General features: G+C 39.9%; 1 protein-coding gene across 2 annotated transcripts in view; it reads left to right on the plus strand.

The window, feature by feature from the left end:
* Window positions 1-16,200, plus strand: part of MOCOS (molybdenum cofactor sulfurase) — a 363,943-nt gene that overhangs the window by 333,866 nt on the left and 13,877 nt on the right. Inside the window, exons 11-13 of one of the 2 annotated variants that reach the window (XM_054018759.1) lie at window positions 3,635-3,759; window positions 4,408-4,507; window positions 7,192-10,805. In XM_054018759.1, coding sequence (XP_053874734.1) covers window positions 3,635-3,759; window positions 4,408-4,507; window positions 7,192-7,225 — 259 coding nt within the window. In that variant the 3' untranslated portion in view covers window positions 7,226-10,805. The other variant, XM_054018758.1, reaches the window with a different exon arrangement.

Below are 16,200 nucleotides of genomic sequence, written 5' to 3' on the forward strand. Positions count from 1 at the left end.
GGATTTATGCTGATATAGCTGGGAAAAACATGTGGCCCAAATCTATTGAACAGTCACCAGAAGGAGTTCCTTGGGTATGTTTACATTTGAGCTGGGAGGTGTGATTCCCAGCTTGCATAGATGAACCTGAGCTAGTTCTGCTTGAGCTAGTGCACTAAAAATAACAGCATAGCCAAGGTAGCACAGACAGCAGCTCAGACTATCCACCTGAGCTCATACCTGCCCAGACCCCCTCAGTATGTATTCTGGCTGCTAGCCTGAGCTGCCGCCCATTCTATCCTGGCTACACTGCTATTTTTAGTGCACTAACTTGAGCAGAGCTTGCACGGGTATGTCTACATGAGCTGGGTATAAACCAAGAAAGCACAAATGGTAGCAAAAGACAAAGAACTGGTTAAAAAGCAAAACAATGTGAATTCAGCTTGTTGTGGGGGAATGTAAGTGGCATCCCACTGGGATCAATATTCAGACTTCGGCTGTCCTTGTTTTTCAGTCTATAAATTACCTATCTGGAGGGACTAGCTGTAAAGTACTGAAGCTAAATTTGTTGATGACACAATAGTGGGCTGAGTAGTGAACACAAAGCACACAGCAGGTAAAATTTGAAAGAATTAGGGCCCGCTTTATAAATTGGCTGACATGTGCCAAATGAAATGTAATGTTGACAAATGTAAAGTAATACTCAAGCAAAATAAACACACGAACAAAATGAATGGAACTGAACTACAGCAGAAGGACTTTGACAGGGACCTTGAAGAGACAATGGGCTTCACTCTGAAAGTGTTTAGACAATATGGGAAAGCAATTTGAGACCAAGCAGACTCAGAATACAGAAACTACACAGTGACCTTCGATGAAATACTATAATACAATATAGCTATAGCTTTTCATCTCAGCCACTGTGTGGTATAAAATACTTTAACTATCTAATAAAAGAGGGCCAAGTAAGGAGAATGTAAGTCCCAACAGACCATATAAAGCACAGAAGATCAGGAAGGGGCTCTTAGTTGCTCTGTGGGCAGGAGGAGTTTAAGTGGGGAAAAGAATTTGTGTAAACGAGCTCTCCATACCCCACCGTACTGCAGCAGCCCTGCGTGTTGGCCTTAGCCTCTTTCTCAATGTCACGGGAACTGTTGAGGATACAGAAGTTATTACTGCCCTTATGAGCACCTTTTCAAATGAGTTTGGAAATCTAAGGAATTGCTTGCATTCACTGTGAATCAGGAAAGAAGGCATGACAAGAATTTACTGTACGTATGTCATAGCTGTTTACTGGTTTAAATAACAACCGCGTGTGCTTGTGAAGATAGAAATGAGTCACAGGCTGTGTGCTAAGATGAAAGGCAATTTTTACCTTCACATTCCTCTGCCTTAAGACATCAGAAAACATGAAATATTCAAGCAAACATGACAAATGTTTCACCCTCATTAACATGATTTTTCAGTTTTCACAAATAGTGAGAATTTTTTTCACAGGTCTGTGACAGACACGTAACTCTAGCAAAGCAGTCAGCTGACTTTGATGTGTACAGAAAACAGCAAAAAGTACCCCATTATAAGGTGTGGGGAAGTGGGATATAATTAGGCCAGAGCTTGAAAGTTGTACTAAAATCAGAATTCAAGCAAATTGTGCATCTGGAAAACGGGGAGAACAAGGAAGAGAATTAATATTGATAGTTCAATAATTTTGACCTGTTTTGGCTAAAATCTTTTCTTTCAGTTTGTTCTTCAAAATTCCAGACAACAACTGAAGAGAGATCTGAGTCCTGCTTCTGATCTCACTTATATTGGCATTACATCAATGTAACTCAATTGAGCCTGCATAATTTTTACAAAGACAAACTGCCTCCAAGCTCAACCCCAGAACTTAGCATCTTTTGCTGTGGTGAACAATTTTTTTACTTCACAAAGTAATCATCTGCATTCAAAACCGTCCTTCTAGATAGAAGAAGCAGCAAGCTGATTACAGGACCAAAACCACAGTGCCTTCCTCCTTCCAATAATTCTCCCCATAGTCATGAGGACACTAATGGTTAACAGGGTGTCTCCATGGCCTTTTTGGCTTGTGAGAGAGAATCCAGAAGCCATTTCATGGTTAATTATCAGAACTCAAGGTGAAGGAGAAAATCTGCCCACCAACCCTGAAGAATGCCACAGTGGAATTAGTACTAAAGGAACCATTTGATAGGAGTAACCTCTCAAGCTGCCATCTTGTTTCAATTGCTGTTAGTTTATGTACTAAGAACATGGATTGAATGAGGCAGTGGGCAACACTGTAACTGATGTATCATTTAAAAAATTCTTATTGTCTGGCTTGAGGGGACAAGAATAAAGGCAGCTGTGCTTGTGCCACTGAGTTACAAAACCAAAAATGTTCAGACTCCTTTAAAACACCTTTCTCGGCTAAAATACTGGGATTAAGAAGCCTTTTATTTGAACAATTTACAACACAATGTTGCAAGGCACCCCTAATTGTTTCTTTCTATTATTTATTATTATTTTATTTTCTTATTTGTATTATTATAACACCTATGTAATACAAACAACAATGATAATAATAATCAACCTATCCCTTACACATTTTTGCCCAGTTTTGACCCCTTTTAAATGCATATGTACAGCGCACCGAAGAAGACGTCCTGCATTCATTTAGAACAGAAGCTTCCACATAATGGTCCACAGAAAACTGACTGTTCACTTTTGGTGCTCACTCTCCTCCATATTTCCATCAATATTATTGCATTAAAAGAGACTGTGATTAAATATTGTCCTAACATTATTTTTCCATGTATGCCATTGCTGTTGTTGCCACAGGGAAGCTGTGTGACAGTGAATGGGAAGGGCAGTACTATGATGTAGTCTGTGCTATGAAAACGCTTGAGAACACTGATTGGTATCGATGGATTTGATGTCATCGTTAGACAAATACATTTAGTCCAGATTCATCAGAAGGATGAGGTTTCTGTAACTCTTGTGTAACAGCTGGTGGGATGGCAAAGAGATGCATAATTCTAGATAGACTTGGTTGCTTTCAAAAGTTCAGGTGTTTGTAAAATTCTAATCCGGGGCCCCAATCCTCCATACATGTATGTGAGTAACATAATACACATTATGAGACTACTCATGTTAGAGATCTATCTAGGTTTCATAGACATGGTCAGACTGCATACTTGCATAAAATTATTCATGTACGTAAATATTTACAGGATTGGGGCCATAGAGAGGACAGCATTACTAAACATATGTTTTTAAGTATTTGCAAGTACTGTGATGCAAAAAAGGGTCATTTTTAGTTTGTCATACGTGGATTACTGTGTCAGTCAGTGTCATGAAATACAGACTTTCTATCCCACAGTAAGTTATATAAAACTGAATTATGTCTCATCAGTAATGAAGTCAAGATTGACAGAATTCCAGCAAATTTGGGAAATATATTTGTGCATAATAGTACTTCACATCTCAGCTGTTTCATTCATTAGTGTTATAATAGATGCTGCATTCTGGATTGAAACCGGAAGAACAGATATCTGATTAAATATCTCCACCAGCTGTCCTTAGTTTTGAAAATGAAGGTTTTGGCAGTCAGATTATTGCTTAAATTAATACTAATCACTTCTCTTCCCCCTCTTGATAGAGTACAAACATATGACTGTGGAGAGAGAATAGCAGAATGGTTCTCTGAATTACTTGGTCGCCACTGTCGCCTGATCAGGCAGAGTTCAGACTTCAAAGGAAATGCAAATCAGAAACATGAAAAAGGTACATCAATTTGACATGGTTATTAGAAAATAGATACTCCAGCTCAGCATATTAAAATATTAGCGTGGCTCACATACTTTATGCTGAGTGAAAAATCCCCTCCATGAAGTGGTGTGGGGAAAGTCTTGAGATATTAAACCCAATAGGCAGCAAAGGGTACATATATGGTCATACTCTGCTATGCTATTCCTCCGTCTTTTGCATGTGGGGAAACTTCATAGATCTGTCTAAGTTTTTATGTTACCCCTATCACCTTTCCATCTGCAAATGGACAATTAGAAACATGAAAAATCTATTAATGTTGAAAATATCCTTATGTTGAAATTCCTTCCTGAATAGAACAAATAGGGAAGAACGTATAGAAAATCCAAATATATTGATTAAAATTATAAAATTATTCCACAAAAATGGGGGGGGGGTAATCTTCTCAGCTTTATCTCGATTCCAAAATACATTGCATCCCTATGAGTCTGAGAGGATTCGTGCTTCTAAACTTAATAGGATAGAATCTTTCCTTAGCAACTGAAGTCTAATGAATCATTTCTTTAATTAAAATAGGTAAAGTCATTGGGGCAAGGAGTGGGGGAAGTTACCAGTATTATAGTCATTGTTTCTAACAATCATTTTATAATGCTGTATTGATTTTAGGTCAGGCTACAACAGTCTCGCTTTCTCTTGTGAATGAAGCACAATATCTCCTGCTAAATACAGCGAGTATTTTACAACTGAAAGAGCAAATTACTGAAAGGTAAGAGCCCGCTCTGATGAGGTAGCCTTTTTATAGAATCATAGAACTGTAAGGGACCTCGAGAGATCAGTTAGTCCAGTCCCCTGCACTCAAGGCAAGATTAAGTATTATCTAGACCATCCCTGACAGGTGTTTGTCCAACCTTCTCTTAAAAACCCCCAATGATGGAGATTCCACAACTTCCCTGGGCAATTTATGCCAGTGCTTAACCACCCTGACAGTTAGAAAGTTTTTCCTAAGGTACAAACTAAACCTCCCTTGCTGCAATTTAAGCCCATTGCTTCTTGTCCTATCCTCGGAGGTTAAGAACAATTTTTCTCCCTCCTCCTTGTAACAACCTTTTATGTACTTGAAAACTGTTATCATGTCCCCTCTCTATCAAACTCTATCATGTCTGTGGTGCTGGCATCCAGAATCCTGTCATAAGATATAAATACCACCTTCTTGTTCAGAAATTTGAGATTTTTACTTCTCAGACTTTGAATCAGAGCAGGACAAAGTATGGTCCTATCCCTTCCCTCCACATAGGCCAATGGAACTGCCTGCCCCACTGAGAAAAGCTCCCATTTGTTGGTGAAGCTTCACACTGCCCCAGTGCTCAGTACTGTGCCTTCATGGCACAATCTGGCCCTAAGAATGGAAAATGTCAGAAATCCACCATAAATTTAAATTACTGCAGCATGTATATATCCATTATTTAATGGAGCCCACTCTAGGACTGCTAGGGTTTATACTTATTCCCAATGGACAAGAGAGAATCTGTGGGCCAGGAAAATACAGTAGCCATTTCCCTCATCTATATATTTTATTATTTTTATTATTCATGACATACTAACAGCATGCTAGGTGCTTGCAGACATGTAAAGGAAAAAGGTCTGTGCCATTCTAAGCAAATGGAAGGAGAAGGCTGAAATTAAACAGAAATCAGCATATGATTGACCACTGGAATTTGGCACATATGTTAAAGCCATGCATTTTTTATTGTTTTTTTTAAATGTATGTGTAAAACAAATCAGTAGATCCCACATACATGTTAGTTATAATTTCCAAATTTACCATTTATTTTTCACAGAGTTTCATCAAACCCTAAAGCCTTTACTCTGTTTCTACTGAATCCTCATTCCGATCAAGCAGTCAATGACTTCAGTAAGAGTATGGTCAGAGCAAGGAATGAATAAAAGCTGAATAATGAGGGTCCCTTTATGCAGAAGACCTGTCTTAGAGTATTAATTAGTTTAAGTAGGAGTTCTGTCTAAAAATATAGGCCAAAGACTTAAGGATTTGGTTCAGCACTTTTTTCTTCCTCCGTAAATCTATGAAAATGATGAATTGCTGACAAAATGTCATTACCAGGAATCTGTGTTTTCCTTCATATGAGTCAACAGTGTGCTCTTGTTGCCAAGAAGGCTAACGGCATTTTGGGCTGTATAAGTAAGGGCATTGCCAGCAGATCGAGGAACGTGATCGTTCCCCTTTATTCGACATTGGTGAGGCCTCATCTGGAATACTGTGTCCAGTTTTGGTCCCCACACTACAAGAAGGATGTGGAAAAATTGGAAAGAGTCCAGCGGAGGGCAACAAAAATGATTAGGGGTCTGGAGCACATGACTTATGAGGAGAGGCTGAGAGAACTGGGATTGTTTAGTCTCCAGAAGAGAAGAATGAGGGGGGATTTGATAGCAGCCTTCAACTACCTGAAGGGGGGTTCCAAAGAGGATGGAGCTCAGCTGTTCTCAGTGGTGGCAGATGACAGAACAAGGAGCAATGGTCTCAAGTTGCAGTGGGGGAGGTCCAGGTTGGATATCAGGAAAAACTATTTCACTAGGAGGGTGGTGAAACACTGGAATGCGTTACCTAGGGAGGTGGTGGAGTCTCCTTCCTTGGAGGTTTTTAAGGCCCGGCTTGACAAAGCCCTGGCTGGGATGATTTAGCTGGGAATTGGTCCTGCTTTGAGCAGGGGGTTGGACTAGATGACCTCTTGAGGTCCCTTCCAACTCTGATATTCTATGATTCTATGATTCTTTCTTATTTCATGCTTAACATTTTTCACACAAAAATTGATATGCTAGTCCCTCTAGGTGACTAAGTACAGAACTATATAACCTCTTCTTGAAAAAGGCTGACTGCAATCACTTGAATTCTTTAATAATATTTTATATTTCAAAGGAGATGATCTGCTCTCAGATCAAATAATACTCTTTAAGACAAGTTTTATTTGAAAATATCTTTAAGTATTATTTCAGGTTCTTTAAAACCTTTATGAACCATGGGTCAGCAAATATTAGCATTTTGAGAGTAGCATATGGTTCCTTTAAGATCAATTGAAAGTCTCCCTACAGTGTATCTTTTAGGATCACATTTATCTGTAATTCTTAACATTGAAACGAAGGCAGTTAATAACCATATGATATATTTGTAATATACCTACTTTCATGTCCCCTTCAGTGTTTTTCCAACAAAGTTCCTTTGAAAACAATTTCAGCTGTTTGCAGAAGTCAGTGGATGAATTGCAATTAAAATTGTGTCCTTTATAAACATAAACCTCAAACTCCTATATTAACATGTACCACAATCATACTCCGCTACTGATCTGAAAGTTCAGGTTAAATGACTGAACCTAACTTATCTGTCAGTAACCTACAAAAAAATGCAACACATTTTCTTGTCAAAAAATCTGTCTGCAGAAATCTGTTTGGAGCACGCCAACATCTAAGCTGACAATATGTTTTAAGGTTCAGGCAACAAGTTACTCCAGTTGCTGGGAACAAGATATTAATTAGACTTCTCATCTAGGATGCAAGACTGCACAAGATAAGTCTCTTGAAGGATCACATGTTAAATTGAAAACAGAACATCTCTTAATACCCTTTGAACTTCCTTGTCTCTTTACTGGAAAGCTAAATATTCAGTGCAAAAGAGTTACTTTTTCATTTTTTCTTAATTGAATGTTGCTATATTCTTACAAAAATGGGGAATAAAAACAGAAAATCAAGCATTCTGTCAAAGACAAGCAAGACCCTTCGAATCTAAATGCTAAAAGCTAATATTGTTGATTTGTTATTTACAGTATATCACTAGGACTAGCTTTCCTCCCTAAGTTGCATTTCAAATTCAATCTTCTTCCACCTCAAGCCTCTGCCCAGTACTGCCCCTCACTACATCTTTGTTCTCATTTCCTCCCCTTTCCCACCTCACTGCCTTTCTTCCTAACAAGCCTCCTGCTTCCTATGCATGGAACTCCCTCTCTCTTTCCTTGTTGACCAGCATAGGTTGGAAGCATCCCCCGCATTCCACCATGCAGAGCAACTTTATAAGGGTGCTGAGGAGAGAATTATAGCCCAAGGGTGCAGCACCACCCTGTAGCTATTCCTAAATCACTGGATGGTAACTTTCCAAATACTGAACTGCATGATTTATTTTCAAAAACCTATACCTGCTAAGTCTGTATTAAAATTCTTTTCCCCCCAGGAAACAGTAATTAGTTTAATTACATATAGGGTTGTTTTATTTGATGAAAATTCATTATACTTTATAGACACTTTAAGTTTTCAATTCAGTTTTAATAGTTTTTCTTTATTTTTACCTTTCCTATACAAAAATGAATCTTCCACTTTGCAGTCAGCTCTAGAGAGGTGATCTAAAACAGTAACTGCAATTTAATTAAAAATAAGAATGTAACAAAATGCTGCAGAATCATATCCCTACAGAGACATCCATCTCTCTGGTGTTATTGTTGCTGATCACCTCCCTGAAGATGGACAAAAAATGCCACTATCTGACCTAACACTCGAGTTTTTTAGTTGAAATATGCACTTGAAGATGCACATAATTTTTTTAGTTTTGTTTATTTAATACATGTAATAAAAGAGATGGACCTGAACTAAGATTCTGGATCCAACCTCTGGATTTCTAATTGGCCAAAACAGAAACCTAGATCTGAATATTCCTAAAACCCAGCTTTTGTCTGTCACTAAACTATATTTCATGTAGCTGCAAATGCTTTAGTGTGCACTAATTATTGGGATGGCCTCCATGAACTTGGTAAGACACTCATATTCCCTGGATTGTTCAGCATTTCCTAAGCAGGACATACAACCTACTCCTATGCCATGGTCCCATCTCTAATGAGACAGAGACAATAAATAAGAACCATAGATATGTTGCAGTTTATGGAGCATTAAGTAGAGTCGATGAAGTTACTGTGTAACTCAGTGAATACGCTTTTCTTCTTTAGAAATAAATATCTATAGCTGTCCAAGTTCAGAGGTCCTATGCCAAATTTCCCCGCCTCCAAGTGATGAGTACATCATCCTGGTCCTAATGCCAGCCCTTCTCCATCCCTTCTGCATCCCCAATAACAATTCTCCTGTTTGCCTCCTCCCATCTAATGAAACCTTCCCATCTAGTGCAGTGACAAGTGCAATCCCTCTTCACTGCTAGAATTCCCCCACACCTGTCTCCACTGACAGTTCTACATATAGCCACTCCTCTCTAAATGTATGGGCTTCAAAACAATATCGAGAGAGATGGTGATCCACAAAGAATCAGCAGGGGCATATGCTTTTAAGGGGAGGAGCGCTGTCCCCTAGGACAGCCACAACTATCAAAGCAACAGATAGATTATTCTCTAATCCAGAAACTAGAAACACTGGCAGCAACAAGGTTTATTGCTTTCTCTGGTCCAGCACCAAGATCCAGTGTTGTGCAGGACCTCAATATGCAATAAATAGCACATCCCGCCTATACTGAAAGCTGGTTCTGACAAAGTGTATGAACTTCCACTCTTTTAAAATGTAAATGTTCCTTCATTCCATCCCCCCATGCATGCCCCATCCCAAGCACAGGGAAGAAACCTATGTAAAATGATTGCTTATTTACAACACACTCTTATTTCTTCCCTTATAAACTATCAGTAGCCCAATGTCAATTTTTATTGACTCCCCTATGCTGAAGTTATTAAAAAGAGTGTCTCAACTGTGTGATGTGCTGTAGTATTACTATGGAGAATTTTGCCCCCCAACAACTAATCCCTGGACTCTCTGCAATACAGTAAGAGATCTCGGTTTTGGTAATGTTGGTTGTGTGATTTGGTGTGAAAATCTACATATGCGTTTATTAGTATGTACATTTGTCTCCTAAAGGAAAAGTCATGTTATTTTGAACCAAACAAGCTCTTTTTTTTTTTTAAACAAACACATCGGTTTTGCCAAGATAATTGCTTGAAGCTAACAATTTTTGTAGAAGTTTTTTCACACAGTTTTCCACCATTTTAATTAAAATACAAAACAATTTAAAATATTTTCTAATATTTTCCTAAAATATTTTACTAAAAGAGAATCCTCTCTGTTTCTCCAGGCTTCTGTCTCTATTTTGGGTGACAGTTCAAAGCCCTCGGGTCTCAGGTGGTGGTATTTTTTGAAGTAGTTCATGTACATCTGAGCTTAGACAAAATGAAATGGCCCTCACATGCTTAGGAGTGGTGGAGCACTTGAGAGAGCATTCTCTGGAAATCCTAAGGCTGGCATGTTCTTCCCACTAGCAAAGTTTCCACTTTAAAAATGAAAGAGAAGAGATTTCAAGGTTATAGCCAGCTTTGTGAAATGTGTATGCTATATGCTATCTGCCACTCTCTCTCTCTCACATACACAGGTTTGCACATGCGCACAAATGCAACACACTCACACATCTGTACGCTGGCAAATAAAACACTTGTAGGGAGATGTGGAAATCTTCATCCGTGGATTTTTTTTAAAACATCTGTCGTTTGGTGCAATCTGATGCATTCCAAAAAATCTCAGGGATAAGTTCTCTCTCACAACATTCTCTTACTGGTCTGGTCGCCTTCACAGGCCACTGAATGTCCTCTGAGTTTTCCCCTATATTCGTTCTGCTTCCTCTTTAGTTAGATTTAACCAGTTATTTGATCAGTTACCCAAAAGATCCACAAATGCAGAACTACAGCCCTTCAATACAGTAGCTAATGCTTAAATTAAATTACAGTGGTCCTTCCCTGGTGTGCATATTTATCATTGCAGTGCCACATACTTCCATATCTACCCTTTTAGTTCCAGTTTACACCTCTTGAAATGCCTTCTAGCGGACTACAATTTTTATTCAAATAGCTAACTGTCCCGTTATCATAACTTCTGTAATAAAATTGCATTATAAACATGTTCTTAACAATTGTGTAGAAGAAAAATCTTATTGAATAAGACCAGCAACTAGATATTCTAAGTGAGTGAATAATTACTGCAGGCTAATTAGTATGGTCCATTTTCTTCTGCTCTGTGAATCTCTGGGACAGACTGAAAGAGCCATTACCAACCGAGGAACTAATCCAACGCTTCCGTGCCAACATTGTGATCAGTGCAACAGAGTCTTTTGAAGAAGAGAAGTGGGCTGAGATTTCCATCGGTGCTTTGTGTTTCCAGGTACAGTCTGACTTCAGTAGTACTTTTCTGTTATAAAGCATTCTGACCTGAAAACAGAGCAATTCTTCGCAAAATTTAGGCCAGGTCTAAACTACAAACTTACATCGGTATAACTATGTTGCTTGGGGTGTGAAAAATCCACCCCCTGGAGCAACCTAGTTATACCAACATAACTCCCGGTATAGATGGTGCTATGTTGATAGGAGAAGACTTCCCGTCAGCATAGCTACCGCCTTTTGTAGAGGTGGATTAACTATGCCAATGGGAGAAGCTCTTCTGTCCATGTAGTCAGGGCCGGCTTTAGCATCTGCGGGGCCCGATGCTGCGGTCCAGGTCTTCGGCGGCACTTCGGTGGCAGGGGGGTCCGCCCCGTGTCTTCCGCGGCACAGAAGAACCCCCCGCCGCTGAAATGCTGCCAAAGACCCCGGAGCGGTCCTCCCCCACCGCCGAAGACCCCGTAGTGGAATTCCCCCCCCCCCCCCCCCCCGCCCCGGCCAAAATGCCGCCGGAGTGGACTGCCACCGGGTGAGCCTAAGGCACAGGGCCCTCTTACCCGCGGGGCCCGATTCCGGGGAATCGGAGGAATCGGCCTAAAGCCGGCCCTGCATATAGTAGCATCTTCACTAAACAGCTGTCCCACTGCATGGCTATACATGTAGACAAGCCCTGACTGTGATGTAAAGGCAGGTTCTGTCAAATGTTGTCACTCTTTAAATTTCACCAAATCACCAATTTCCCTTTGCAAATGAAAAGCATTTTTCACCACCAAGAAAAGTCCCTCTTGGCAGTTTTTGAGGCAGAAACCTTTGCCTCTTATTTTCATTAAAAATTTATAGATTGAGGCACATCCACAGAATATTTTAGCCCAGATTATGAGAAGCCTTCGATTTCAAATGTCCTAATTTTGGATGTTCACTTGAGACATAAGGTATCTCAAAATGCATACCCAAATCAGAAGCCATTTTTGATATTTTGATATTTTAAAAAAGCAATGAAGACATAGTCTTTCATCACAGTTTTATTTTTAAAACATCATCTGATTTACAACTGCTTTCTTTACTTGGGAGTTTTGCTTGTTAGTAAATATAATATGAGTACTTTTAAAGAAAAAATTAAGCTAAGGGGTAAGGTGTATAACCATGAATTTTCACTAGTTCTTGTATTTCTGCTTGACACTATAGTGTCTAGGCATCGTTTTAGTTCCATGAATCAGAATTTTATACAGTCACTATTTAGCCCAGTTGGTTTTTAAGTTACACACCCTTAGAATGGGAAATAATTATAGTAACAGTTACACAGTGGCTAAATGAAGACATGTTAACGACAACTGCCCAAAATAAAAGTTGTGCTGGACCAACACAACCCTTTCACACAGTCACACACAAAGTTCATCAGGATTGTCAGACACTTTTACAGCTGTATCAAGCAGCAAGGGAATCAGCTTTATCGGTGTTCTAAGATAAGCTATGGGCTGATCACCGTGAAGGCAGCAAGCCTGATGGAATCAAACCAAGATTGAAAAGCACCATAGCAACCGTAGAGTCAGCAAATGAAAGTTGTTCCAACACAAACACCAAGCAATAGGCACAGAGAACATAGGATAAAGAGGAGAATTTAGAAACATTTTATACAAGCCACTGCTGAGATATGGTGATTTCTATGGCTTACAGCCTCATAAGTATCTTGAGACACTGGAGTTGTCATCTTGAGTTGTCTGCATATGTGTGTGAGGGTGTTTTGGGGGTGAGGGAGGGGTTAAGTTGTATTAACCTCCTGTGTCCTTTTCTGGATAGTGCGCTCGATTAAATAACCAACTGCTGATACACGAGCTCTACAGAGTCCTTTTGGTTGGGACATTTAATGGGAGATTGCATTCCCTGATTTTGGTGCATCTCTTCTCCTTATATATAGTTGCAGGAATGGAGATTACGGGCACCTTTGACCCTTGGGCTATGCAAACTGGGTGCAAGCTGTAGCAGTTAACTATAAAAAGATCTTACAGTCCAAACCTTAACAATTTCAGTGTCAATTCACTCAGATTGTCTCTTCCTATTCTTATCAATGTCTCTTTTTGTCTTAGAGAAAATCTTGCCATCTTTTTTTTCCTATTATATTTAGGGCTAGCAAAAGAAAATTAAGAAATCAAGGGTCTATTTTTGTTTCATCATTTATTTTCGCATTGAAAGAAAAGATCCTTAAATTCTACCACTGTTATATCAGTTGTAATGTTAGATATGGTCTAATTAGGCATGGGTGAATCAGCTCTGATGAAACAAGAAGCAACCTGGGCCTACACCCAAAACTTCAGCTTAAATTTCTCTGAGGTTTGAAAAATGTTTCACTTCTGAACTTTAGCAGTTTTCCTGGTTGCTTTCTGGAGTAGTAAAATTAGAGAGGAATACAAACCAAAACTGCAGAGCTGAACTTTGCGGAAGAAGGGCCCAGCATTCAGATCTAGATTAAAACTGGGCAAATGACCTCTACCTTTGTAATAAGCCAAACAATGACTCCAGGTCTTAGCAGCCCAGATATTTAAGGGTATGTCCACACAGCAATGTAAGCTGTGGAGTTTGGGGGCTAGCTTCCACTCATCCCCCTGCCAGTGCACACTGCCCAGGCACTGCTGCACACACTGCTCTGTGAGGGGGAGGGGGGACAGAGTAGAGCAGGGGCCAGGCAGCTGTCCTGCAGGGAGTGGGAGTTGCTGGGGAATTTGGAGTCATCCTCCCCCAGCCGTGCTGAGCTGGGAGCCCTGCTTCTCCCCATCCCTGCAGGAGAGCTGCTTAGTCCCCGCTGCACTCTCTGGCCTTTGCTCCTGGGCCTCCCTCCCTGGGGCTGCGTGTGCATCCTGGCAGCATGCACCAAAATCTGGCTGTGGACTTGTGACCAGGAAGCAGCTCTCTTTGCAAAAAGCTTCTTCTGATCAGTCTCCATTGAAAACCCGGCAGTCTCTCTGATAGCATGCTGGCAGACAATGGGTTAATACTGATCTGAGCTGCTGCGCACAGGGTGGTGTGGCTTCCCTTTGCAATAGAGTCCAATAGACTGCACCACAGATTGTTGGCATAGAGAGGACTAAGGAAGTTGCCCCAGAGAACTCTGGGATACATCTAGAGGACTTCCGGGACCCCAGTCAAACTGGGGCCATGTGCACACAGGAAAGCAATGGGGCTCAGAGCCTATGTCCCATCTGAATATGGGTTCGGACTGTCCAGCCCTCCAGGGTCCTGGGACCTTAGGTTCAAGCCCTAGGTTAATACAATTGGTGTGTGGATGCAAGGGGGGTTAGTCTTGAGCCCAGGCTCAAGCCTGGGCTTACATTGCTGTGTAATGTCAAGTACCAGAGGGGGTAGCCGTGTTAGTCAGGATCTGTAAAAAGCGTCTGACGAAGTGGGTATTCACCCATGAAAGCTTATGCTCCAATACATCTGTTAGTCTATAAGGTGCCACAGGACTCTTTGTCGCTTATTGCTGTGTAGACACTCTAAGGGGTCAAAGGTTGGTTGGAGGCTGGGCCAGGAGAAAGTTTTGTTGCTAGAGCCCATCTCTTACTGAAATATGGTAGAATGGCTACTCCCCTAGTATTTCCAATCTGGATGAAATCAATGAGTACTAGTCAGTTATGCCTCAGATAAACGAATGAACCTTTTGAGATTCACCAATCCTCATCATTATGATTATTTTGTTAATATTTGTATATAACACCATAGATACACATCATTAATGTAAACTTTATGTACCGGGCCTAACCCAATCCCATGCCTAATACAACTGCCAAGAAAATACTGCACTATCCGGTTAAGCCAATGGATCAAGTAATTCTTGTGACAGAAATCTGGGTTGCCTTTATGATATTTCGTCAATGAAGAAGCCAAATGTGAGACCTTAGGTAGCGATCCACATATGCGTCAAATGTTGATTTGTTTGACTGGTCCATATCTATACGATATGTATTTGTAGGAAATGTATCACCTGGAACACAGAGGTGGCTCTTTCGCTGTTCTGCTTAATGATGCTGATAAATGTGTAAATAGCAGAAGTGCTGATGCAATGACTAGAGGCTGTCATGAAAATAACTGCCCTTTTCCTGAGCTCAGTGCACTGTAAGAGAAAGAGAGGCAATTGTTTAGCAGCTTGTCTATAGTATGTACCAGAACAAAATATATGACTTGCCTCTGCTTGTCTGAGCCCCTGCTGTTCTTTGCTCAATTAGCTATAATAAATATGAGACACAGCAAATTAAGAAATTTCTTTGTGGGTTAAAACACTGTACAAAGGACAACTTTGACCTGCAGCCAAATCATTTCAGTATTATTATTATTTATTATTTGTACTGCAGTAGTACTCAGGAGTCTATTGTGCTATGGTATTATAAAAACAGAGAACAGAGTTACATTCCACTTTAAAGTAGAGGTTGTCTCAAGCAGCAAAATTTTCAACTGATCTTGATATCAAACACCCCCAAACTTAGGGATATTTGGAGCTGGGGTTTTGGTTCTGGCTGATCTCTAGTTTATGAATAGTATAGCCGAATGATTTTAGAAATTTTAGCCTTTGTCTGCAACTTAAATGGTCTTTTCTAGCCTCTGGTAAATCCTTACTTAGAGTTGATGCAAATACAAATGAAATAATAGGAGGAATTATGTTAATGGTGCTTGATGCCAGTGAAATGGTACCAGAAGGTGCTACTGCACTGAGACAAAGCAAAGCAGAGATAAAGAGGTCTCCTTTTTTATCTCTTATTCTTTCTTTTTAATAAAATATCGACTATGCTAGAATTCAGCAATGTATTATCTGAAGAATCAGAGCCAAATGTATAGTTTGGATGATTACACTGGAAAGTTTTACTGTCTGCTTTAGATACACCATAAAGAATCCAAATGACACCCAAATCAGCATATAGAAACATTTACCACATGACTTTTGATTATTTGCCCCATTATCTGTTTGAGTTTTATGCTTAATCTTACAAAACTAAGGAAAATTGCATGAGTCTATGGAAGTTGAAATACTGTAAGAACTGTTGATTACTGTAGTGTTCTGCAAAAGTTTCTGATGCAGTAATTGAGTGGAACTGGCATGTGTCATCTTTATTCTAATCCCCAAAAAAGACACAAAGAAATTCACAGCAGTGTAGTTATAGTTCATCTTAAGAAAATGCAGATTTTGCTTTCCTAACATTCACAAAATACCACTGAAAAGAATGCAAAATGAGGTTAAATCTGTTCATTTCAGTCACAGTGAACAAAGGTGAACCAAATC

Source organism: Malaclemys terrapin, chromosome 2 (genome assembly GCF_027887155.1).
Source record: "Malaclemys terrapin pileata isolate rMalTer1 chromosome 2, rMalTer1.hap1, whole genome shotgun sequence".
NCBI classification, from domain to species: Eukaryota; Metazoa; Chordata; order Testudines; family Emydidae; genus Malaclemys; species Malaclemys terrapin.